Source organism: Leptosomus discolor, chromosome 5 (genome assembly GCF_034619465.1).
Source record: "Leptosomus discolor isolate bLepDis1 chromosome 5, bLepDis1.hap2, whole genome shotgun sequence".
NCBI classification, from domain to species: Eukaryota; Metazoa; Chordata; class Aves; order Leptosomiformes; family Leptosomidae; genus Leptosomus; species Leptosomus discolor.
The window spans coordinates 78,174,818-78,201,513 of NC_141395.1; the positions used below are offsets into that span (position 1 = coordinate 78,174,818).

The window sequence follows — 26,696 nt, forward strand, 5'->3', positions numbered from 1 at the left end:
AGCATTTCGCCAGGGCCTGGTATACTTTTACGGACTTAGACTTCTCAGGGGACAATACATCTTTTCATCTACAGAAAAATCCTGCAAATTGTTGCATCTTGTGTTGTGCAGTTGGAAGAAAAGTGATTTAAAGTTTGCTTCTGTTGAATGAAACGCTAATTTCAACAAGAAGGGGATTATACTGTTACGTAGAGTTTATATTGACCAAATGAGAGAAAAGAGAAAGAAAAAGAAGTTATTTTTTATATTTTCTTTAAGGAAAACATAGAGCACAAAGACACAGCTTAAAATATCGATTGTATAGGGCAGGGATTGATGTCTCCCATTCTCGCTGATGGGGACTGTTTAGTATATGTTCATCCACCAAAAGCTCATTTTTATCATCCACGCTACTTTTGCCTGTTGACCAGAAAAGAGAAGCGTTGCTCAAGTGTTCCTCAATACTTTAGAGTGGAGGTCTAAGCTACAAAGCCAAATGGCATAAGGTCCTTCAGGAAGAGATTTGCACAGCCTCAGAATTTAGTATATGAAAATCTCTGCAAGAAAAAAAAGGTAATGAAGTCTTGACGAACGTTGAGGCTCTCCATTGGGAATGTACGCACGCTGCGCTTCTGTTTAGCAATTTTTTTCTCAGTACTTTAAAGGAGAAAAAAAAAAAAGACAAGACTTCTCATTTACCCAGAAAGAAGGGAGGAGAAGAACGAAGCTATTGTAGTAATGTAGATTTTCAAATCAGAGAGCAAATTCGCTCGCTCTGTGTAAATACACAAGAAAATGCCTCAAACAGAAAGACCCAAAACTGCCTTAGAAGGGAATGGAAGTTGATGGTGCCAGGGGTATACAGAGAGGAGGTTCTGCTCTGCCTCTTCTGAAACCATACACTCATTCTCTGAAAAGCAGTTTTAGTACTATGGTGAAATTGCAGTGTGGAGAGGGTCAAAAATGTAATGCCGTCTAAGTGGAACAGTTTCAAAAATAAAGTTGAATATAAAACCAGACTCATACTTTGATCCACTTTCTGCAAACTGTTTGAATATTCATGTTTCCTTTATAATCTGTTTACATCCCTTATGGATGTAAACATAAACAGTCTGTAAAGCCAGGAACCACATAACCACTGCAGCGCTGTCTACGTCCTAAAGGCTTTTGAACCTGGTTCTAATGAGGCAAAAACTGCTGTAGGGCATACGTCTCCAAGTCCCAAAGTCAGAGGGAAGGACACGTGCAGGCAGAGTTATTTATATTCAGTGCTGGGAACACCATTGCAAAGCAGTAAAACTGGAGAGAAGGTGGCACAGAGGGTGTCTGAACTCGGGATTTGTCTTTTACATCCTTTATTTTAAAGGGAAACAGTGACTGCTTTGAAAGAAGTTCCTTACACCACCCCTAACTGGCTTGGAAACCACAGCAAAGATCTGCCAGTCTGGTCTCTGCACAATTGCTCTAGGACATCTGAAGTAAGGGTCATTCTTTAGTGTCAAAGCTACTGTAATAAATAGAAAAGGGGGGTGGGGTATGGGAAGTGGAAGAAATTAGTTATATTTTTGACAATGTGTGAATTGCATTTCTCTGAGTCCAACCCCATAAGAAACACAATCTTTTCCAGCACTGAGGACCTGCCCAATGGAAATTAACATCTGAGACAGTTCAGCTCATGCCCGATAAAGTAATTTTCAACCTCAGTTAAGGAAGCTGGGAGAGGCAGTCCTACCTGAAAGAAACATTAAATTATAACTCCTTTCCACTGTGTACAGTCACAGCCTGAAAGAAGTGTATCAACACCAAAAGCTCAAAAACCCAACTCCAGTGCTATAAAGACAGACTATTTCAATGAGCATTTATAATACCTTGTTAGTGCCTCCTAAGAGTAGACGTAGGTGAGCAAAACAATTAAAAGCAAAGCAGATTTAATTCACAGAAGGATCAGAGGAATAAAAACTTACCAATATCATGTAAGTCAGGGAAAGAAGCTGCTGGGATGTTTTCCAGCTGAGCCCTCCACGTGACGTTCACCCCGAGGCGGTCCACGCTCAGGCATTCGACATAGACAGTGGAATCGTCACAGACAGAAACCGAGCCGGTATTTCCAAACACATTTACCTCGAATTCGAAATGAAATGAAACTACCATTAGTCAACCTGAGAACCTTCTACTTCTTGCCTTTCCCTATTTATTCACACTGTGCTATGCTCAAAAGCAAGATTTTTAGAAAGGCCTGTAAAAAATGAAGTAGGAAAAGGTAATTTTAGCAGGTCATTTACCCACTGTAAGAATAGTCAAAATGTTCTCTTCTATCAAAAATACATTTTTAATAAATATTGGACTGATGTGATATGACTTCTATGGCTACAATTAAGCTGACCTGCTGATGTAGGGTCAGTGACACTAAATATCCTGTTTTCCCAGGCGTCCATACGAGAATGCTGCCCATGCTGACAGATTTCATGGCATGTTCTGCTCTTCCACCTCTCTCAAACAGGCAAAGTTCTACTTTGTGTATCACTTCTATTTTATTTTTTTTTAGCGCAAAAAACCCCAAACAGACAAAAAAATACAAACCAACAACAACAGAGAATAAGGAACTTAAGTTACCTGGAGGTGACATAAACCACGAGCCTTCAACTCATCTAAAATAAATATCTGGAATGCCTGGAGTAATCCAGAATAGTCAGAACTACAAGTCTTCTCAGGAGGCAGTAGCAGTTGAAAGTGTGTTTGAGCTTGGACTGTCTGAAATAATTGGAGTTCTAAAAATGAAGTAGAAAGGGCATTTAGTAGCCTCATTAATGTAGAAACTGACTTTCAAAGTTAGTTTTAGAAATTACCACATTGATTTGGCATCAATAGCATCTCCCCATTTCTATGTGAAAGTAAAAAATTGTCAGTAGTAAATAACAAGTAGCAAGGTACACGCTTGATAAATATACATGCTGTGCACTAGGGAAAAAGCTAGGTGATATATAATAATAAAGAGATAGTTTACACTGGAGCAGTAACTTGCAGAAGGATGAGGAACAATCTAGATCATTAATGACAATTTTTATAAGCCTTCACAAATAGGAATTTCCAGACAACTAGATGAAAGCTGATGTTATGCCAATACTTGGAAAAGAAACAGGAAGACAGGAATTATTAACCTGTCAACCTCTGCTTCTGTCAGACACAGTCATAAAGAGAGTTCTATTAAAAAAGGTTAAATAGTTAAAGAAATTAATACTAATTCAAAGGGGCTTTCAGAAACCTAGCTTGTCAAATTAACTGGGAATAAAGTTTTAGGAGAGAATAAATTTGATTGCATAATAATGGCGTTGATGTGGACATCTACAACAGCCTTCCAATTTTTTGATATCAAACCAAAGTGATGCAAATCACACAAATTGATGGGAAATCTGTGAGCTCATCAGTCACAAAATGAAAACCTATTTAGCCATTTTTTAACTAGGAATAAAAAAAGGTGCAGCTTTCTTGTCTCCACTGGAGTTACACTGATTCCCAGCTTCATGGAAGGTTTGCTACCTCAGATTCAGCACAGCAGTCATCCTATCATGCCACCTCCAAATGGAGCTGGCTCTTATCCCTTCAGACTGGACAAGTGGCAGAGCTCTCCCTCATTCACCTCCTCTACAGACCCTCGCTGCAACACATACAAGTGTCACTGCTGGAGCACAATTCCCTGCCCCTCACCCCAAAGGAGAATGGGAAAGCCTGGAAAGCTTCCAAGGAGAATGGTGGGAGGGACCAGAGGATACAAAAGCCTACTTCTTCATGCAAGGCGCAAAGCCCTCTATCTGTTTAGTTTATCAGAGAGTACTTGAGAATTGACTTAACCACAATCTCTAAGTGTACACATAAAGAATAGGAAATAAGATTTTTAAGAGGGGGAGTAATTATCCATTGGAACAAGTTACGGTTGTGGTGAATTCTCCATTATGGTGGAGTTTTTTCAATCACCTTCTGATGGGTTGGAATTTTTTCTCTCTCCTTAAAACTATCCTGTATTTCAAACACAAATTACCGGGAGAAGTCCTTAGTTTGCATCAAATGGCAGCTTGTATCAGATTGCCACACAGTCCTCTCTGTCCTTACAAAGAGTTATTCAACTGCCACCAGGCAAACATGCTACAAAAACCTAGCAAACATGATTATAGACAGACAAACATCTCAGTCTGAAATTCAAACTTTAAAATCATTTACATTTGGAATAGAAGACCTGGGGTACAAGTGGAAATGTCTCAATACAGGGATTTAACCCATTCTGGGGATGAAGAGCAGCTGCAGCCTTGGCATCAAGATCTGCATTTCTCAAAGTTCAGCACTGCTACAAATTGCCATTTTGATCAGAATGTATCTCTGTTTGAAACAATTGAAAAGGCCAATATTAATACGCAGTCAATTCTTCCAAGATTTAAAGTGCCATTTTTTTCCGAAAGAAAAACGGTTTGAAAAATGTCACAAGTCAGCCAACAAAGAAAACAATAGTCCTAAAGAACAGACTGCTGCAAAAAGATGCAGAAGTAACGGTGACTTGATTATGCAAATAAACAGCCAAGTTCTGCCAAATTCAAACATCTGGCGCTCATCTGTTCTTCCAGGACTAAGTGATTCCATCAGAATCACTTCATGGTGCCAGCATCTTGTAACTAACAAAAAAAAAATCTGCATATAGATTGAATAACTATTTATAGCTGTATTATCACAGAAAAGTGGGACTGTTTCTGTCATAGGAGCCAGCTGAGAGAGAGATGAAGATGGCAGAAGACAGGACTAATCTACTGCACCTTAAAGTAGCAGCTCCCATATAACTGTTGTGTTCTGTTACTGTCATTCAGAAGAGGATTTTTGTACGTCTATTTACACTGCTGCACACCCTTCCCAACCCACGGCAGTTCAGACATACTCTGGCAGGCCTGGTAGAGTGGGGCAGCTGAGACCCATCGATGCTGTTGCACATCACACTGAAACGACACGCTGGAAGAGGCACTGTGGAAGCCCCGGCGACACACCAGCCGGCACTGCTGAATGCTTGAAGCTTGCCCAGAAATGTTGTCACAAAATACGGCTCCGTTGAGAATAGATGAGGCACCGAATGGCAGAGCACACTGCGGACCTTCAGGCACACAAGAAAGGGCACATTTAGAAGCACACTATGAAGCACTTCTAGTAAAAAGTCCACAAAACCCTCATATTGACAGAGAAAACCTAGACAGCACCCACTCATCTCAACTTGGATCTGGTTTGATGTCAGCATGGTTCATTTTACTAAAGCTGATGAAAAGACACATACTGACTTTGATGGGTAATGTATTGGGTCCAGAAAGTTACGTGCATGGTTTCTAAGAACAGATAAGTTTAAAACAGTCATGAATAAATTTGAGCAGGAAATGAGAAGGAGGTTTCTAACCATCAGCAGAACAAATCTTTTCAAAAGATATCCAGTGCAAACAGGCAGGGCCAAACAACAAAAAAAATCTCAATTCTCTTTAGAGTCAAGTTTGAAATCTTTAAGATCAGGAGCTCATGACTGGCATCTCCAACACCACCAGGATGTTTCTGGTGACCCAGCAGGTCATTAACAATAGTATATAGACTTGGAGTTGGCGCACAAAGTTTACCCTATCAACTCAGTCTGCATCAATACAGTCATTTCAACTCTGCCAGCCCACAGTAACAGGCTATTATATCAGGCTAACTACAATGATCATCAACTTCTACTAACCAGTACAAACCAACAGCTTCACCCAATATTAGCCAAATCCCAACTGAATTACCGAATATATCTAGTAATAACTAAACACTTCTGAGTTCTAGAGCTACAATACATAGGAAGAAAAAACAACTCCCTCACTTAGAAATCAATATAACGACAAAGATGTTCTCATACAATTCACTTGCTTGGTGATCTATGTTTAGATCAATTTCCAAACAGCAGTGCTCAGATCAGTCCCAAACTCCCTAGTCCCTGGAGGAAGGCAAACACTGCTGATAGTTCAGGTCTGAGCAGCCTCTCTCTCCCCTCCTGATGCAGATATGAAGATTAATTCCTTAACTCAGCAGCCACTTTGGTTAGAGCTTAAAACATTGCGGGATGAATCTGGGATGCAGCATGCAGAGTACGGCTTTGTTTTCCAACCCTGAGCGTTTCAATGCCAAAAGAAAAGGATTTCATATCTGTCTCTCTGAATTGCCAAATGCATTTTTTTTCCCAATCTCCTTTATAGCATCTTTTCTGCAATAACTCTGTAAATGGGGCCACTACATTCCGTCTCTTCACTCATTGACTCTATATTCAGTCTTTTTCAGTAAAGGTGGAAACCTGGCATCCTTGCTTAACAAACTTTTAATAAACCTCCTGAGAGTTTAGAACCAAACAGATAGTAATATTTATCCTGACTGATGTAAAGTACATCCACCTTTACGTATAAATTATATTAATATCTCTTTATACAAAGTATAGAAAAATCAGTCTGCCGTCTCTATTGCTCTGACACATTTCTATACCCAGCAAACCCAGTCTCAGCTGTATGCTCCTACAGTCTTTTACTGTCTGTTCCAATGAGAGTTGGTGCATGAACCAGGGAAATAACCAGCCCCCAAAACGTAAGTGATGGATGGTTTCCTCGTGGGGTTCACACATTTCCGTTCACGATCAGTAATCTGTTCATTTATCCCTCTACAGATGTCATCTCATTTACTGTCGTTATCAAGCCTGCACCATTTTGTCATTTTTCTATTTCTGCCCCAATTTTTTGGTCCTATAGTAGTGAATCTGAATCCAGTTGAATATTGACACTTCTTTCACAGGTGTTTCTAAACATTTCCATAAGGATATTAGTGCCTCCAGGACCTTCTCTGGAAGCCTTTCTCTTCTCTATTTCTACTCAGAGCTGTGGAAAGTGGGCATAAGGATGGGAGATGCATGTGAGGACTGCTAGGATACTTGGCATCATCTCTCCAGCGCATGTCAACTAGAAAAAGTTGGATTCTACCTCTGATGGAAATGATTAAGCTAATGAAAACCTCATTGCATGCACTGGGCACTGTGAAGTTATTACTTGCTGTTTACAGCTGTCTGTTCTGATGTTGGAGGACAAGTTTATCATATTTTCCCACCACAACAACTTCTTTTGCTGATAGACAAGATCTCCAAGATAGTGAGATAGTACCCCTTTCTCTTTCTCCTGAACAATTATTAGTAGTTCCCAGGACTAGAGATATAAGGCTGGATAGACTGAGGAAAAAAATACCTTTTGCTTCTCTATTCTTACACAATATCTAAGTTGTTTAGCATGAAAAAGTTCCATTGCTATTTCAAAATCCAGGAAAATCATTAAAGATTATTTTAATGGTATTTCTATGCAGAAAATAACAAAAAAAAACCCAACAACAGCCTTTCAGAAAAGCCAGGTTTCCACTATATTTTCAAAGCAGTTCTCTCTCTCAGCTCAGTCTTTTAAAAAAGAAAGGTCATTAATCATCCAGTCACTATTTGCTCTAGGAAAAGTACAGCATTACAGGATCCCAAGAAACATCAGATGTGCATGCAAAATGTAAAACCATTTTAAAGGCATACCTCGGGGTAATCCTACACCCTCCTTCGAACTTATTCCATAAATTCCCTTAGAATTTAGGGGGAAATCTAGAAAATGAACTTTCACGGAGAGAAGGAGAGAGATATCAAGGACTTAACATTTACAACTAGTTCTGACTTTTCTCTGGCCTACTAGAAACACTTCCACTTTTCCCTGTTCACCTCCAGAGTCTATGGGAACGTCTATACATACTGCTGAGTGCCGGGTGTCATGCTGCGTTCTTCCAGCTGGTCCAAACAAAATAAATATCACACAGCTCCGTGTCCCACAGAGATACTAGCCCATAACCTGACAGCAGGATGGCAGCAGCACTGTACTTGTTAGACTGATCAGCTTTGCTTCCCTGAAGAGCTGGAAACCTGTATTGGACTGCCATGCTCACGTGGCTACGCCACCCAAGCTCTGGAGCTCATCTCTTCAGAGCTCGGTTGGGCATCTCCACAAAACACCACAATGCACGGGGCAGACACAACCCTGGAGTCTCCTTGTGACTTGTCATACAATCCTGTCTGCACAGCTCTCCGTTGGTACAAGGCAGTTTAAAGGAAATGATGGTCGTGGTGATTGCCAAGCTGGCTGAGGAGCTATCTAGTTGATTAAAATGCCTTGCAGGCAGTTGGGCTGACGCAATCAGGTATTTGGTTGGTGAGCATGTGTTGCTCTTTATACAGCAGAATCATAAAAGAAAACCAAAGCAATTACTTATCACGTCGTTTCATTTTCCTAAACCTACCAACAGCTTTCATTTAAAAAAAAAAAAAAACACAAAAGAACTATGGAAAGAGTAGCATCCTGCAGGCAGTAGTTGAAGGTTTTGGTTTTACATCTCTAGTTTCCACCAATCATTACACTTTGGAGCATAGCCCTGTAGAAAGTTTAATTTGTTTTGCTTCACTTCAGTGATGGGAAGATGTATAAAGGTCATAGCAAATTAAATTTATCCAAATGTCTCCCATTTGGACATCTCACTGGAAATCGTGAGTGAATTCCAGCGCTTCACAGTTCTGGTTATGCAGGAAATACTCTGTGAATATGTAGTGTTTTGGCACATCCTTTTCACAACTCTGGTCACAAGCCAAGAGTAGGAATGGCAGAAGCACTCATTTTTCAAATTTTATTTTAGTCAGTTAAATGGCTTTTAATCCCAGAACCATCTCAGGCAGAAACAGGTTCTCGTTTGCAGCAAGCCATTCAGATTGACTTTTTAGATAAAATTTATATCTCAGCTGCTTTGATTTAACTGACTTTAGGAATAAGGAAAAGTCAAAGATCCATTCACTTCTCCTTTCCCCTGACAAAGCATTTGAAGAAAACTGGACATAGAGCCCAGGTAGGTCTGAAACATGCTCTAAAACAAAGATAAGGACACCGCTTGAGCAAAAGTCTCTGTGAAGGTCTGAACAAAGATGACTAAATACAACTAAATACTGGAAAAAGTTAGGATCCTGGTCAAGTTCCAGACCCGGATTTGCTCAGAAGCAGCATGCCTCAAGCAAGAACTCACTTGCACATGCAGGTCTTCCTCCGTTTACTCGTGTCCCTGACACCTCTTCTCCATTGTCAAAGACGCACCAGCAGCTCTCTTGATCCTGGCTGCACTGCACGGGTGAAAAAGTCCCGCTGTCCCCTTCACATTGCGGGACGTAGCCTTTCCCAGCTTCTCGTAAACTAGTTTTAGACTTCAGCATATTACAGAAACTAGGACCTTTAAAGACAGAAATTCATTGCAAGATACATAACAGAGGACAACAAACTGTCCTAAAGACTTCAACAGCAGTGCTTTCAGCCTGTTTTATTAGAAGGAAGAAAGATGAGTGATCACGAAACCATAAATAATTTGAATCATCACAGAAACAGAGAATTTTACTTCCACTAGAAAAAACACATTTTTTCTAAAGATTAAAGTACAAGTTACATGGATTTGCATCAATAGGAGAGTTGAAAAAAAAAATTATATGTAGTTCTCATTTACACCTTTTTTTGCCATGAATTTGATAGTGTATCATTTAGCTCTTGATATTTAATTTTTTTTTAATAAAAATAATCTTTTTAGTAAGAATTTTTGACCAAGGTCATTTTAAATGTAGTAATACGTTTACTTACATTTTAAAATAGTCAAAATGTCGAAGGTTTATACCTTCAAAACTGGAAAAAATACCCCAACCATGAAATAGCAACATTTATGGTCTCCCGCAAACAAACCAAACAGGGACATGAGCGTGCAGAACCACCCCCTGACAAGAAGATCCAAAAAGTTCAATTCAACTTGAGACAGAGTTGCTTCTTACTAAGTTTTTTTATCTGCAAGTGTCAGAGTAAGCTTGTAAACCTGTGTAACGAACTGCCACACAACTAATTCCCCAGTGAATGTGCAGTTACCTATCCCTCATCAGGCCTGCTGCCCATCTTCATGCACTTCATTCACCAGCCCATACATAAGGAAAAGAAAGCAGACTTGCTGGGTCAGGTGAAAGTACTATCTAACTCACTATCCTATCCCAAGTAATCTACTCCGTTACAGACGTTATGGGAGAAGGTTTGCCTGAAGACAGAAGATTATTCTCCGAAATTTCCTATGGGAGATGGCAAGCAGAAAATCACTAGTTAAAGGCCTGAAGAAACAAGCACGGCAGAACTGTAGGCTCTTGGGCTGCCTGTACTGTTCAGCAGAGCAGAGCCAGCACACGGCATTCCAATAGAGCATCTCAATTCCTATGAGCAGGGATTCTTCAACTTGTTGAATCAGCGATCTCCTGTGAGACTTCAACAATCTTCTGTCTTTATTTGAAACCAGTAAAAAGGTATTATAGATCTAATTGCATTCCAAGGAGTGGTTGTGGACCACGTAAAATGGACTCACTGACTGCACGTGGCCCAGCTCCCACAGTTCAGGATTCACTGCCTTAGAAAACCCACCCATGAGCCCGAAGAATTTTTCTATGTGGTAAGAAACAGAAGGTAAAAAAAATGCACAGAAGCCTGTGCAACAGTTTGTCTAGACTGGTTTGTTCCTGATGTTACACAAGTAAAGGATAACTATTTTCAGATATCCTTTCAAGGCTGATGTGTTTTTATGTACCATATCACTGAGGAATTACATCGTAAGACCCCTGTGTTGCACGGGCATCATTCTGAAAAGGAAAGTACATATGCTGCAAAGCATGAGGCATTGCCACTAGCGTCACAGGCTGTGGGTAAAGCATTACTCACACTCAGGATTGCCATCCAAATCTTTGCTGCCGCGCTGAAATACTTCTCCTGACACAGGATCTACACACCAAATATCTGTGTTGGATCTCTGTACCACAGCGTATTCTCCTCTCTACAAAGAACCAATTACAGGTCATTGCAGAGCAATGTTTACTAATACAGACGTGCCACAATCCATACCCCAAAGGTTGGTTAAAATATTTTAGTATATTTACATATGTCCATTAATGCAACATATTGAAAACAAACACAAAATATTAAAATATAGCCTGCCTAATTTAATACACAGACCAGGCCCAGAGAGAAGCAGTATGCAGACTGAAAGCCCACTGAGCTGAAGTTCTGGTATAATCTTGGTTTGAAACGTCTCTTCCTTGCCCATTTCAGGGCTGTACCCTGCTATCCTATATTTTGAGAGCATCATGGAACCTATTTTGGGACACCTGCATCCAACTCCCTCTCACCCTGGCGCTCTCTCACAGCTTAGGAAGAAAGGGTCCCCCAAATGTCAGTCAATTCAGTGGTGCCTTTTAAGCGCAACCCTGCAAAAGGACTAGGCAGACACGCACTGTAGGAGGGAAGCATAGGCAGGGACAGAATTTCCCAGTATTCATCTCAAAACTCTTGAAATTCTGCCTTATGCAGGGCAATGCCCACTGTTAGTTTTGTCTTACCCTTTTCTTTCAGGTTAATAGGAAGGCACAAGAAATGCTTAAGGAGCATAGACTGACACTATGGGCCTCTGGCATGATTCAAGCAAAACTGCGGATGTTTTGTTTCTTCCTCAGTCATGTTAAATCACCTCAAGGCAGTAGGGGACGAACAGGTCAGCTGTAGAGGCATCCAGCTGTGAACCACTCCGTCTCCAGCTGGAAATTAAGGCATTGGTTCGAGATCGCTGACACGATGTCTGGCCTGTAAGAGGCAAACATACATGCCTGTTAAAATCGAGTTCTCAAACCTAAGCTAGAGAAAACCCCAGCTCCTTCACACGTCTCCGTTAGGCTCTGATACAGCCTCAGGCAGGGAATTCCCAATTGGTGTTTGATAGCCACAGAATCACAGGATCGTTGAGGCTGGAAGGGACCTCTGGAGACATCTGGCTGAACAAGTGGTCCAACCCCCCTGCTCAAGTAGGGCCTCCAACAGTAGAGGGTCCATTCCCAAATCACGCCAGCCAAAATCACACACAGTGAAATTAAATGAATTAGCAAAGCATAAAACTCCTTTTTCTTTTCTTGCGATGGTTAGAATCAGGCCTTGCTTCATGTAAATCATACCAGAATTTTCAATAAATACCAAAATTTCTAAGAACAGGTAAAGACAAATATTTACGAAGAAAAACCAACTGACATTTGGGAAGTTCTGCTGAGCGCGAGACTAAGGAATCCACGACGTAACGTCCTCTCTCATCCACGCACCAGCAATGACCTGGCCAGGGAAGAAAAGTAACTTTATTTTACATGTGCTACTGCAGCATGCTTTGTTGTGTACTGGGAAGCTTTTCATCCTCAGCAGCGCTATAGAAAGTGGTCAGTAAATCTAAGTCACAGGGAACTCTACTATCCAGAGATAAGTAGACCACACCTGAGAGCAGTGTTGAGAATGGAAATGTAGCAGCTCTGGTGAGACTCTTCCGTTGCAGCCCTATCCTGCAGTGTATCATCTACTCCCAGCAGTTGAGTATCATCCACAAACTTGCTGAGAGTGTGCTCCATCTCATCGTCCTGTCATTAATGAAGGCATCGAGCAATACCAGCCCCTGAACTGGCCCCTGAGGAGCACTGCTAGCAGCGAGCAACTGAACTGATTTTTGAGCCCCAGTGGGCTGCCACTTGACTCCCTCACTCCTGTCAATTTTAAACCCGTCTTGTAGACCACATCTCTTCAGTCTGGCTACAAGAATACAGGTTTTCCATTTTTTTCTTAAAATCCTGCTTAGCTTTTCTTTGTTCAGCAATTGCTTACCTGTGCTCTCATAGCATTGGGTTGGCTCCCAGTTTCCCAGGCCATCACACTGGGGGATGTAAGGGAGAAATCCCAGCTGCATTGGTTCCCCAGCAGAACGTTTTGAACTAAAGTGACTCCGCCAGTAGAAATGCAAGACTATAAAAGATAAGTAAAAGAAAGCTATTAGTGGTCAATGCAAGATATTTTAAACCACATTTGCAAACACCTGAATGTTCCCTGTACTTCAGAAGGCAAATTAACAAGTGTTGCAAGTATGTAAAGGCTGGTAAGTGTCCAGATCTTATATATGCATCGTGTTGTACACATAAGACAACTGAAATCAGCTCTTGGGTTGGCAGGTTAATTACACTGATTAATTATACCTGCTGAGTTGCACCTGTTTTTCATCAAAGTTGAATTTGACATAGGGAACTCTAGCACAGATTCTGGGCATTAATCCATTTAATTAAGCTCCCATCTCTCTTTCACCTACCCGACCATGCAGCCAGCTGGAGAGCATAGTCACTGCCCGATAACAGCTTCTCAGAGACCACCACCTCTGACTCATAGGGCCGAGCAGAACGGAGGAGGTCATTATCTGTGAGCTGTATTCCCTTTGCCATCAAGAAGCTCTCTCCAAAAGCGAAGTGGGAACGATTTGACGCTAGGATGAGCTGCTCCGCCTCCTCCATAAATTTCATGGCTTCCCGCTTAACACCTTCACATATACCAGGACCTGTAGAACCAGAGGGTATATTAGTGTCCTTCATCCAAATCCAGCAGAGATTAGCATGTGAAAACTAGCTGGTCTTTTACTTAGCATCTTCTGTTTCCTTTTGCACTCACTTGATTTTGAATTGCATAACGAAGCAAGCAAGCAAAAGAAACTTGTCAATGCCCAGCAATATAACAGCAAGAGTACCAGGAATTACCCAAACATTCTCCAAGTCCCAGGCCAAAGCCTTGATGATTTTAAGTTACCTCCTCCTCATCGGTTATAAACAGAGCCAATATGTCTCTGCAGAACTGTCCCTCAGTTGCTGTCATTAAAAATTGGATAATCAGAAGAGACTGAGAAAGGAAAATGAAGGTATATCCTTTGGGTCTAGAGAGGCAGCTGACACTTGACCTGTCCTCTCCATACATCTACTGACTCAGAAATGGCAGTTCAACACACCGAACCAGCTCAGTGAAAGCTTCTCCACTAAAGTAACTCTCTGCTAATCTGCTTCGTCCCCCTTCTTTCCCATCTGCCCACAGAACCGGAATCTCCGGCATTCCTTGCCCATTTGGAAGTTTGCCACTTATCATCCTGTCTCTTCCTCCCACACGGAAAATTACTGTGTGATAAGAATGGTTTTAGTGACCACATTTATAATATAGGTCATCTGCTGAAGTAACCCCAAAGAGGGCCCAACAGCTTTGGTGAAGGTGTCTCGACAGAGGGCTTACCAAACTTCAGTGCTGGCCTCACTCTTCTCCTAGTGACTTCTAGGGGATATCTGTTAGTCTTGACTGAGTCGTAAGAAAGAGTAAAGAAAATTCCTCTTGCCTCATTTTAAGGCATTCTTGATTACACAATCATGAGTTTTCCATACAACTCTTCACACACTGTTTCTAACTTCAAAGTGTCCTTTGCCCCCTGGCTAAGTATCTTCTGCAAAAGTACTGTATGTCCAAATTCCAAATTATAAAATCTACACAAACTTGATATGGAATGTTATTCCTCCTTATTCCCAAAGCTAAGAGACCACTTATTTACCAAAAATTAGTTACCCCACCTCTGGTGCCCAGTGACAACAGCAGTATTGGCGATCTTTCCGACAAGTCTCCTACTTCACAGCAATTGAAAACACTTTCCTTTTGTGGCATGAAAGCAAAGACCAGAAACACTGCTACTTATGTGCCAGAAATTCTGTTACTTACACATTGGGACCTGGTTTACTTCTGTCTTTGTTCCTTGCAGCTCTTCTCCTTTGCTATCAACACACCAACAATCACGGAGTTCAAAGTGGCTTAATGGAGCGCTGAAATCAGTATAGGGTCCTGGGTAATAAGCCAGCTGATCATTCAGAAGCTGCCAGAACACATAGGGATCCAGCAAAACGTTCTCAGATGCATAGGTCACATTTCCTTCCAGCACTTCGCGTGGGAGATCAGCGAAGGACGAATACGTGGTGAACGCTGGGAAGACATTCTGGTGCCCAGCCTCATACAAAGCTTTAACAAAAGCTGCAAAGCCTTTGGAGGATGCCTCTTTATATCCAGTTATGATGTTCAACAGATTAGCAACGGGCAGGGGTTTGCCTTCACCGTTCTCTGCAATCCACCTTTCGTACCACTCAAAGGCTTGCTCAGGAGGGCCGCTGCACTGCACCTGCCTCCAGGCACCATCAGCATCGCACTGTGGGAGGTAGACGCTGGAGAGCTGAGACAGAGCGCCTGGATCTGACAACAGGAGTTTCACAGCCTTTAGAAACTCCTGACCAGCTGTTACTTGGCAAGCACTTGGGCCTGGGGAAAATAAAAACATGCATAGCATGTCTTATGAATGCACTGAAGATATACAATACCCCCTACCCCCTGGTACTATAAGGATCATTACTAAAACTTGGTCACTTATCCCAATACTAACAACAACATTTCTGGCCTGTTATTAAGAGGACTAATGCTGTTAAGCCCCCGTGCTGAACCAGGGTAAGATTTCCAAAGGTATGTGAGCACTGAAAGATGCATATAGATATGATTTTTAAAAATATTTGAGCACATTAGGTGCCTGTAGCTCTTACTGGGGGGTATAGCTGCTTGATGCCACTAAATGCCTTCTTGAAACTGTTCACACAAACTAGGTATTTTCAGATACACTTGATAATCTGGCAGTTACTTCTCATTCATCCAATTCCTGCAAAAACAACCACCTGAATTGTAGGATAATCCTGATTTTATTTCCCCTTGGACCTAAACAGAATTTTCAGATACTACTGTCCTCTCTTCTTCTTCTCTACTGAATACTGCAGCTGAATATAAAAATACCATCCCTCAAAATGCTGGAGTGAGTTTGTTTTGGAAGCCTTTTCTGCCATCTCCAGAGCCAAATTTCATTTTGTCACCAAGCAGCTCTACAAACCTAGAAAAAACATAGGAGCTCATCTCCTTTTGAGCACCAAAGAATTATGAGCCTCTTTATTTTATACAGCACTACAGACGGGTTGCTAGATATTCCTGTGTCTTGAGTGTGCCTACCCTACACGCCGAAAGAAGAGGGGACCATCTTTAAGACTTAGGACACCAAGGTTTGCATACACTGTATTTCCCACTATTCCCCTGCAACTGTAGGGCTGACTTGCTTTCCTGTTAGGGGGCAATATTGTTTGTATACATCATCCATATGTTTCCAGACACAATCAGATATGAAAAAAAGAATCATGACATTCCAACACGATAAGGAAGCATCTTTAAATGCGCAATCCCTAAGACTTACATTGCATCGGCTTTCCAGCTTTTCCCCTTATTCCTGGAATAGTCTTGCCATTCAAATCAACACAGAAGCAATTCGTCCCATAACACTGGAGCGACAGAAAGTCTCCATCCTCAGTACAAGAAGGAATAAAAAGATCTGATCCCGCGGGCAGGCTTTGCTTCAAGTTTTGCAGGTTTCTCCTTTGTTTCTCACAATCAGTGGGACACCTTGGACGTTTGCCTCGTGTTCTTGAGCCTGGCACTTCCTTGCCTGAAGTGTCCAAACACCAGCACTCTCCTGCATAGCACTGAACTTCCTCATACCTCCCGTCCTCGGTGCATGTTGGAACAAACAGGTCTCTTGGCTCCTCACCACAGTCTTCGGATCCCAATGCTAGTTTCACCACTTCACCTAGATCTTCAGCAACACTTTTGGGGACAGAAATCACTTGCTGAAGAAAAGTAAAGAACTCTGGTAGTTCCAGAACAGAGGAAAGGAATTTCATCATATTCTGATTGTCCTGTAGATTTACTGGGCGGCCAAAGCTGCCTACAAGAGGTTTACTCAAAATGGAGCTCCCCTTTGATACCTCTAACGAAAACGCCTCAGCTGATTCCAGGAGGCCTTGGCCATTATCCCCCTCTGCTACATCCTCCTGTGAGAAAAATTGGCCAATGCTGTATTTCCCACTAGTGCCAAGTGCCCCTGTGAAGTTGAACTGGATCAAATTCTTCAAGAATCTTCCGCCAAAGAGGTTTTCTTGGAAACGTTTTGGATTGGCAGTAAATTGCAGCGCCACTTGAGCCAGTTCCCTTGATGGGAACATCCCCGTGATGGCTTCACTAAGGGTGGTTTCTAGCCCAGGAATCTGGCTGACATACGGGGTTTGTGCAATTGGGGATGACAATCCAGAGTCCAGAAACAGCTCCTTGAAGAAGGCAGGGCAGGGTCTTGAGAAGCCAGATACTTTTTCTGACTGCATATCTGGCGTGGAAAATAAATTGGGCTGACTGAAGTACCCAGCAGGGCCATAAAAGATCCTCGACAAGGCCCGTCGCCTCTCAGAGATGCACACTTGTTCTTCACCTAGACAAAGATTTAAAAAAAAAAAAAAAAACAAAACAAAAAACACAAAAACAAACCAATGCAAACTTTGGAACCTCCAAAACCTGTAACACTATGGCTGTCTTTCAAGCAGTCTTATCAGAAAACACCTAAAAGTGTAATTTAACCTGTCTCTAGTTCCTCAGCTATGCATCACGTACATTGATAAGAAAATTTGAACCGTTGTTGAACACGGTTTGTAAATAAAATTCTCCAGTCAAGACACAAAGTAAAAGGAAACATTCCTTCACCACATCTGAGTTGTCTGCTCTGTGGTCTTTTTCTGGTTCTATCATTTCTCAATGTAAATCCTCACACTGTTCCTATGGCTGAAAGAACAAATAAAGTCTTTTCCAAATACTTTAACTCCCTGGTAGGATGCCTGCTTCTAATGAAAACCTCCAATGATCCAGGCACAATATGCGAATCTAAGAAAGATAAACAGACTGCAGAAAAACAGACAGTTATTTTAACCAGTGCCCACTAACGAGGAATTTATGGAGCCTTCCTACCTACTTTCATAGGGCAGTGTTTATTACAAGAGTTTTCAAAACAAATTGCTAAAATTAGCAGTAATAGAGTGCTGAGGACCAGATGGTATTCACAAATGAGTTCTAAAGGAAAAAAAATACATTTCAACAAAAATAGTCAAATGTCAGGGTACTGAGGGTACCACCAGTGTCCCTGGCCACCCATATCCCAGGCCAAGCTATGTCATATGTGTGTGCGCATCCAGCCCCATCTGTACGTTCATACACAGACAGCAATGGCTCCAAGTTAGGATGCAACACATGGCTGAAGAAGGACTCCTGAAAATGTCAGCTTGAGGCTCAAAAGACATCAAAAAAGAAAAGACCTGGTAGATATAAAGACACTGAGAACCAAACAGACAGGATAGCTGTGGCACCAACTGGATCTCTGGAACGCATGCAGGAGCTTGAATCACGTGCCACTCGGTTACCTTTCCTTGAAAAGTAGCAGAATTATACAGAAGGGATGCAAAAACTTTTTGAAGGCAGAACAGCTTCTCCAGTAGGAGTGACTATGCAGCTTGGACAAAAAAATACGATAGAGATTTTTAAAAACCAGGATTCTCCACATCACTCGCAACAGAAATTATTATTCTGTATTTCTCACAGTACAGGAATTAGAATGGTCCAGAAGTAGAGCATGTAATTATCATAGTGAAATTCATTGCCAGAGGAAGCTAGGAAGGATAAAGGTTAAAGGGCAATTAGGCAAATCCGTGGAAGATGACTCCATAGGGAGTGCTGAACTCAATGATCTGGCTTTAGCCTCCGGTTTGGGGCCCCTCCCGCCTGCATTTCCCATGTTTCTCACACTTTCGCCCTAAGCATCACTGTTATCCCTGTAGGGGACAGGACAGTGGATAAACACCTTTGGACTGCTCCAGCATGGCCTCCCTTGGGCTCCCCACCCCTACTCCCAACTATTCCACATTCAGGCAATATGATAAAGCAGTCATAAGCATCCTGGCCTGTATCAGCAATAGCATGGCCAGCAGGAGTAGGGAAGAGATTGTGCCCCTGTACTCAGCACTGGTGAGACCACGTCTTGAGTACTGTGTGCAGTTTTGGGTGCCACAGTATAGGAAAGACGTTGAGGTCCTGGAGTGGGTCCAGAGAAGGGCAACGAAGACCGTGAGGGGTCTGGAGAACAGGTCTTATGAGGAGCGCCTGAGGGAACTGGGGTTGTGTAGTCTGGAGGAGGCTGAGGGGAGACCTTATTGATCTCTGCAGCTACCTGAAAGGAGGCTGTAGTGAGGCTGGTGTTGGTCTCTTCTCCCAAGTAACTAATGACAGGACAAGAGGTAATGGCCTCAAGTTGTGCCAGGGGAGATTTAGATTGGATATTAAGAAAAATTTCTTTACTGAAAGTGGTCAAACGTTGGAACAGGCTGTCCAGGGAAGTGGTGGAGTCTCCATCCCTGGAGGTGTTCAAAAACCATATAGACATGGTGCTTAGGGACATGGTTTAATGGTGGGCTTGGTAGTGTTAGGATAATGGTTAGACCTGATGATCTTAAACGTCTTTTCCAACCAAAATGATTCTATGATTCTATGATAAAAGCTAGAAATCTTAAAAGCTGCTAAAATAAATTAGATTATAATTATACTAAAATAAAATAGATTAGCAAGTAATCTGAGGCCCTGCGATCAGCATCTTTCTTACTCCTCCTTTTGTGCCCCTGTCCTGCTCCACAGTTCCTGGCAGGGGCTGAGTCCCTCACAATGGTTCCTTCATAAACGCATTTTCTGTAGGGTGGGCCCCTTCTGTTTTCAGTGTTGGGCCTTGGTAAGAGGGGTGAAGAACATTCCCCTGGGGACCAATAATTTAGTGTAAACCACAATCCCGCAAGTACGCTAATAGGAAACAAATGTAGGATTATGGTCTTTAAACGTTCTCCTCTCCTACCCACTGTTGAATCAAATCAAAGCAGAGTGAGAAGGAATAAACAGAAGAGGACTGCTGGGTGAATTTACTGTAAAAGGTCTGAAAAGAAGCATGTCCCTATCAGGATTGCCTGGTGCCTCAAGTCATGCGATTACCCGAAGCACCACCCACACCTATGTCTCTGCCTCCTCCATGTTCACGCTGCTGAATGTGAGAGTCAAAGCCACTACAGAGAAATAAAACAGAGCAGAGCTGGAGACACGCACATGGCATGTAACTGTCTGAACACCGGCTGCAGCTGTGTCTTCATGAAATACCTTCTCAGAAGTTAGTCTGCAAAACCTCTGCAGAAAGTTTTCCTTGCTTAAATTTCCTGAGTCTGCCAATAAAAGCTGCAAGTAGCCTCAGGTCATTGCCCTCCCCCCTCAAAAAAAAAAAAAAAAAAAAAATCATCAGGAGTGTTCAGCAAAGCACATTCAAAGAGAAAACAACCAGTCCCAACATATGGCGAGGTCTCTTGGAGGTTCCCTTGCAATATCCTTGGTGATCAGCCTCGGAGGCATGCTAACATTTTCATTTCACAGTAAGTCCATCTGTGCCCAGAGCTCTCTGAGCCACTTGGAGCTGTGACACCCTGGGTAGGTCCCTCCTTCTCTATCTGCACGGTAAGACTGTGTCTCGCAGACACAGCAATTACCTTCCCCGAAGGTGGCCCCCGCGTTAAGACCCTGTGCCCCAGCCCTCCAGCGCAATCCTGAATATTTAGGGTTTTTAACTTCCCTCCACCCCTCTGGCCCTTAGACATTTCTGCTGTCATTTCCATTTGGGGCACTGATTTGATGGTGTATTCTTCTCAAAAATCTCTGAAAGCCCAAACCCATACACCTTTTCTGATTTGTTTGGGTTTTTTTTACTGGACTTAGCAGTTTTCATGGCTAAACAGTGACAGAGATGGGGAAAAAAAAGTTCAGGGTGAGAGATGCCTCAGAAATGCCATAGCATTTCAAAGGAAGGAGGTAAAATCCAAAACCACCATCACAGGCTTCTTTATATTATCCCAGATATTCTGACTTAACGCCCCAGCTCCTGCAGTCGAGAGACATATCACAGCTGCAAAGAAAAGCCTTGCTGCACGCAAAACTAAAAGACTAAAGAAAGGTCATAAAGGAAAATAAAAGGAATATGATGTTTAATAATTCATTAGAATGTGGCTTTTAACCCCTGGGAGGTTTTTGGATCTCAGTTTTCGAACACCAAAATCTCTCAGAAGCGAGAAGGGAACTGGTCTTTTGGGTTTCTTTCTAAAGGCACCGAGAGATGTGTTCATTTTTCCTTTTCCAGACCTCATACATACCACAAGCCGGCGGCTGTCCTCGCCTCTTTGTGCCCTGGACCTCTTGCCCTTTGGTGTCCGCGCACCAGCACTGTCCTCCCTGCTGACACTGCATTGCTGCGTAGCCCCCATCAGCATCACAAGACGGCACGTAGGCGTGCTGGTAACGCAGGGCTGCGTGCCGCTCAACCTCACACTTTGTGGGGCCTGGAAGAAAAACAGTATGTGTGAAGGAGGGCAAGCTTAGAGTTTCGGAGCCATGTCTGCTTGATCCCATAGTTGGCCTATTTGGGAGGAAAAGAAAAAAAAAAAAAAAAAAAAAAAAGTTTAATTTCCTGACTGTTTTCAGTGACACTTCAAGTACTAGCCCAAAATGCAAATTCTCCCTCCTCTTTTCCCCTGCAGAACCGGCCCCAGGGTTTTCTACTGTGGGTAGTCACGTCTGAAAATTAAACTGAAAATAAAACCTCAACACATTTTTCAGCCGTAGCCACAGTTAGGGAGAGTAGCAGCATCTCTCTCAGGGAGCCATGCTGGAGGCTAGGTGAGCTCTGGCCCTTAAGGCAAATGCAATGCTGGTCAAGAGAGACAGATGCGCAGCTTGCGAGACTGAGACGAAGGCAAACATCAATGTTTCTGAAGAGAAGGAGGCATTGCTCCTGCAAAAGGATCTGCACCTGACTGTGAAGATTCGATCTGGGACCACTTGATTTCTTTATTTCCCTCCACAGGGATCTGAAGATCCTGTTCCTTTCAAACTGGCCTTAATGGCAGAGAAGTCAAAACTCCATAAAGCAAATTTTACGAGTTATGATCTCTCCAATACTAGACTCCACCCTTCCAACAGAAATTTTGCTTGTTTATATAAACCTGCAATACTACAGCCTAAATGTTTCTCACCTTCGAGAGCTTTCCAGCTACACCCGGCTACCAGGTTGAGGCAGCAAGAGCATCACATCAGAGCAACCTGTTCATCAAGGAAGCCTGACAACTTTCCTGATGCATGTGACTTCAGGTGACAGGCCTGGGTAAGTCACCAAAGCAGTCACCCTCAGCGGCTGATGAACGTGGTCACATCTCCATCTTGTGGCTGTTACAGCTTCGTCTTTGCTGACAACTGCTGCATCCCTAGCTCTAGTCAGAGTTTACTCAACAGCACTGTGCAGCAGAAGGGGGAAGATGCTTTCCAGACTCCCCAGAATATCAGCTTGTCCCAGAAATAGAAAAAAAAAAAGTGTGACTACGTGGTCAGAAGACTTACATCGGTGTCTGCTTCACATCTCTGGTGACGCAACTCCTTAGTGAGGGTCAGACACCGATGTCAGAGGAATTTGGATGGGAGGATGAAATATCACACCAAGGGGTTCAAACTCTCCCCTGCCAAGGTAAGTCTCTTGGGCTCTGGTGTAAGAGACAGAAAGAGGTACCTGACCTCCTGTCCCGCTGAGTTCACTGCCTGTAGGCAGAGAAACTCCCTCCCCATTTGCCTGCTCCAACTTGGGAAAGAATGGACCCAAGGGCAGATCCAGAAGTTCAGCCTTGCTGGCTAAGGCACTACAAACTTGTGTGGCCTCCTGGGGATCCAGTGTGTTGCAGTCCATGTAAGATACTTGCTACTTCTGAGTGGACTAACATACATTAGGGAGCATTTTCTCAGGCTTTTAATTTATTAAATCACAAGATCCATCTCCATAATCTCAGGGTAAGAGATAGAGAGAGTTCATGGGATTTCCACTAATGTGAACTTCAAGTGTATGGCAAAGCGTTAACTGGAGGACAGGTACGATCTACTGCTAAGAATGTACAATCCAGAGGTTAAAACCCAGCTGCAATTCAGGGACCTTTATTCTCGCACCAAAACTGTAATATTATATGCTTTTAGTGCAAGAGACTCCTAAAACAACCCTCTCCGACAGCAGCTGTCACATATAAACTCCAAAATTATCACCTTATTTACAGGGCATCACCTGGGTGCTACTTACACCTGAACTTGCCAGAGGTAGCTAGCTGAACCCCCAGAAACCGCCTCTGCAGGATCCGATAGATGCTGGTCTCTGTGAACGTGCGGGCAGGCTCCAGCGCAGAGAAAACTGTGTCGTAGACTTCATCGAGCAGCAGCTCCAAGCCTGGGAAAGAGAGACTTTGAGCACACAGCCTGTTTTTAAGACAGAAGTCACCTGCTTTCTGCTAGAGCAGCAAAACTGGAAGCTTACCAGCAAAAAGAAAACCAGTTCTCCAAACAGGCCAAAGGCGAACTTATACTGCAAAACCCTAATGCACCGCACCACATAACCCACTGCATCCTGTAACCAGCGCTGCACTGTGGTTTTGTTAGGTTCAATCTGCAGCAAAGTAACGGACGGAATTCTGGAAACTGGCGTTACCAAAAACCAATTGCCAATCATTTTGGTTGTATACAGAAAAAAAAAAAAAAAAAGAAGAATAGATGCAGTAGTTTCCCTGAGTGCACAAATTTTTTTCAGAATTTCTCCCACTTGTAGGAATTCAATGTTGACGTTCTCGTCTACCACCTAAATTTTAAGCTATTGTGCTTTGCATTTTTCCCGTTTTTATTTTTATTTTTTTAAACCCACAGTATCTAAGGAAGAGAAGTTGCAAGTCCTCAACCTCCTCATTTCTCCTTCTTGGAAAAAACACTCTTTTTCCTAAAGTGTCTCATCAACTATTAACATGCCCCGAAAGGTATCCTGAGGCTATGAGAGAAAAGGAAGCACCATCTGATGTCCCTGCCCATGGCTGAAGCGTTGGGCTAGATGATCTTTAAAGGTCCTTTCCAACGCAAACCATTCCATGATTCTACCTGAGCAAGAAGAAAATAGTTCAGTCTCCAGGCCCTTTATATTCCATTGCATTTGCTAATTGGACTTACAGAATATGATGGAGCTTTCTAGTGTGGGCAGAGGCTGGACATTCAGAAATCCTATTCCACCATCCCAAAAAGGACAGGATTAACTTCTGGGCAGCAACTCCACTTGCTGCTGACTGAAGCACTGCTCCTAAGGGTGGGATTTTGTTAGTGAGCTCCAGCCTTTCCACGGGCGCTACCCTGGTCACGGTGGTCCTACCCTTGTAAGAACGGAATGGAAGTCCCGAGTGAATCCAAGGCCTGATGCTTGCTATTTGTCCTTTCCCTTGGGAAGTCAAAGCCACTCAAGTTAAAAGATCAGATGCTGGAGGGTACTTACCAGTGTCTGCCAACTCTCTCCCCAGGCTGTCCGCGCAGTAACAGTACCCAGAGACCTCCGGGAACATCTCCCGCAAGGAACTGAACGTTTGGAAAGCCGCCGGGAGCCTGGAAGGAAAAGCAGCCTCCTGTGAAGGGCCCAGGGAGGCCCGTCAACACCAACAAAGCATCATCTGTGTTTCCTTCCCTAATTTGTATGGCAAGGATGTCTGCAGAGCACAAAGCCATTCCAAACCACTTTGGTCTCCTTGTGGCAACCAGGCTCTGACATGATCCAGATTGATGTTTCAGCAGGCTAACAAGTCTCCTAAATGCCTTTTTTTTTAAAAAAAAAAAAAACAAAGAGAGGACAATCTCCCTTCAGTCAGATTTTTAACCCTTCCTAAGCAGGTACTCAGCATCTAACACTCATTTTCAATTCTATTCTCATCTTCGAAAGCCTGTCAAAAAAAGTAAAATAAACGGATGTTGGCTTAATGTTATTACAACACCCGTTCATTAGCTCCTTCCACAAATCTGGACAGGATGGCAGAGTGCCTAAACAAACAGGATGCTTCCTCTTCCCTACATGCTATGTACGCTTTTCTGCACTGAATTAAGCACAAAAGCTGATAAAAACCTCACTAATCTTTTTCATTTTCAGAGCATGGCTCAACAGATTAAGAAGAAAAGGTTTTTAACATATTACAAGTAAGATTGAGACTTACTTCGGGAGATCAAAGAGATGCTAGTTTCCAGTATAATATTCTAGGAGCAACAACCGCCAGATTCCAGCAAAGCAAGGACTTAGGAAGGAAACTTAATGTGGTCAGAGTTGGAAAAAACATAATAAATGTGATCTTAACTGACAGACACTCTAGGGTTTCTCCAAGCAAACAGAAGATAAGGTTTTTTAGATTCAAAGTGCTAAGTCCCCAAATCATCATATTATTTTACGGACATACACCCTTACCCTGAAATACAATAAAGGTCTGCTGTCCCAGCTGCATGTGGCTTATTTTGGAAAATCTAGCAACAGAGCAGTGGAATTTTTCTGCTCAAGACATCCAGAGGATTCCACAAATTAGGTTTTTACCAAGGCAGGACACTTAGCAGTAAGAGTAACGATGGATTAGGCCCTGATCAACTGGGAAAAAGGTTGAAGTGCCAAAGCAGTTTACAGCAACCCTGTGAAACTGGGACTATGACCAGCCTCAATTCCAGTGCCACCCTCCTGCAGCCTCAGGGCTGCTCTAGCACTTGCAGCCTGCGGTGCCCTTGAGCAACGCAGCGAAAGGCTTGCGTGGCTCAGAGCCAGCGGTCAGGAGAGAGGAGAGGAGCGGAGTAAGGGGCCTTTGCTACCTTCAAGAGTCTGCCTGAGAGCTCTGTCGCCTCTCGCCAGGAGAGCTGAAGATGTTGCTGCTGCCTCAGTACATCCAAGCGCAAGCTGGAGAATACACAAAGCAACAGCAACCCCTGGCAGGGGAAAGGGCCGGTAACCTCGGGGTTGTCCCAGCATTGCCACTGCCTCAGAGCTTGTGTAGCGCTGCTTCATTCCAGCACTCTTCCACTTCTTCAAATGAAAAGCCTACTGACTCCCTCCCTCCTGCTCCACTGCTGCCACCGGCATGCTAAAAGCCATCAAAATGTCACGCTTCAGGGCAAAAAGGAACTTCTGCCAGCACCAAAACAATGCAACTTAAGAAATAAACACCCAAATATCAGTCTTTCTATGGTCTTCAACGTACACATGGACATAAATAGCTTGGGGTATTTCAAGAGCTTTATGCTACCCTGAATTACCATGCACTGGCCACTGCCCAATTAGGAATACGATCTTTTCTCTTCTTAGGAAAGCATTGCTCCTGTCTTCAAAGGCAGACCTCTGCCCTGCTCATGTCCTTGCAGCTCATCACCTCAGCAGCTCAGCATCTAGCTCAGTGAAACAGGAGGCAATGAAAAAATTCTGCATGCTGCTTTCTTTCATCCTCAACGTCAAGTCACATGCATAATTATATTACTTTTATAAGGGGCAGATGTGTAGTCATATCCCGTCATTCCGATTATTTTTGTTCCAAGCTGAGGGTACAGCTAAATAAAGTACAAACAGATATAAATTAGGCCTACACAAACAAGAGGACAGAACTTTCCTCACCTTACTTGGAAAACTCACTTCCTACCACTTCTTTTCTTTTCTCAGCTTCTTTTTAATCACAGCCCTCGAGATGAGTAGCAATAACACAGAGTACCTCATCTTTCAGACCCAGTCCAAAACAAGAGCTGAAGCAAAGATGACTACATTTAAGTGATGGATAAACTTATAGTGTATCCATGTGTTTCAACAAGAATGCTCACACTCAAAAATATGGGAAAGTAAATAAACGTGAGGTTGTTGGCCTTTTCTTCAAACTGAGTCTCTGCTCTTGGCTTCCAGCGAAGACAACTCATTAC

At 42.9% G+C, this 26,696-nt stretch overlaps 1 protein-coding gene across 1 annotated transcript in view; it reads right to left on the minus strand.

Moving 5' to 3' along the window:
- The window catches only part of TG (thyroglobulin), a 156,433-nt gene that overhangs the window by 122,602 nt on the left and 7,135 nt on the right, over positions 1–26,696 (minus strand). Inside the window, exons 6-19 of the mRNA XM_086466043.1 lie at positions 24,268–24,374; positions 23,044–23,187; positions 21,083–21,268; positions 16,231–17,295; positions 14,676–15,263; positions 13,243–13,485; positions 12,768–12,905; positions 12,153–12,230; positions 11,602–11,714; positions 10,800–10,911; positions 9,094–9,294; positions 4,898–5,107; positions 2,593–2,747; positions 1,944–2,100 (exon numbers count right to left, since the gene is read on the minus strand). Coding sequence (XP_086322169.1) covers positions 1,944–2,100; positions 2,593–2,747; positions 4,898–5,107; positions 9,094–9,294; positions 10,800–10,911; positions 11,602–11,714; positions 12,153–12,230; positions 12,768–12,905; positions 13,243–13,485; positions 14,676–15,263; positions 16,231–17,295; positions 21,083–21,268; positions 23,044–23,187; positions 24,268–24,374 — 3,497 coding nt within the window. The remainder of the gene's footprint in view (positions 1–1,943; positions 2,101–2,592; positions 2,748–4,897; positions 5,108–9,093; positions 9,295–10,799; positions 10,912–11,601; positions 11,715–12,152; positions 12,231–12,767; positions 12,906–13,242; positions 13,486–14,675; positions 15,264–16,230; positions 17,296–21,082; positions 21,269–23,043; positions 23,188–24,267; positions 24,375–26,696) is intronic.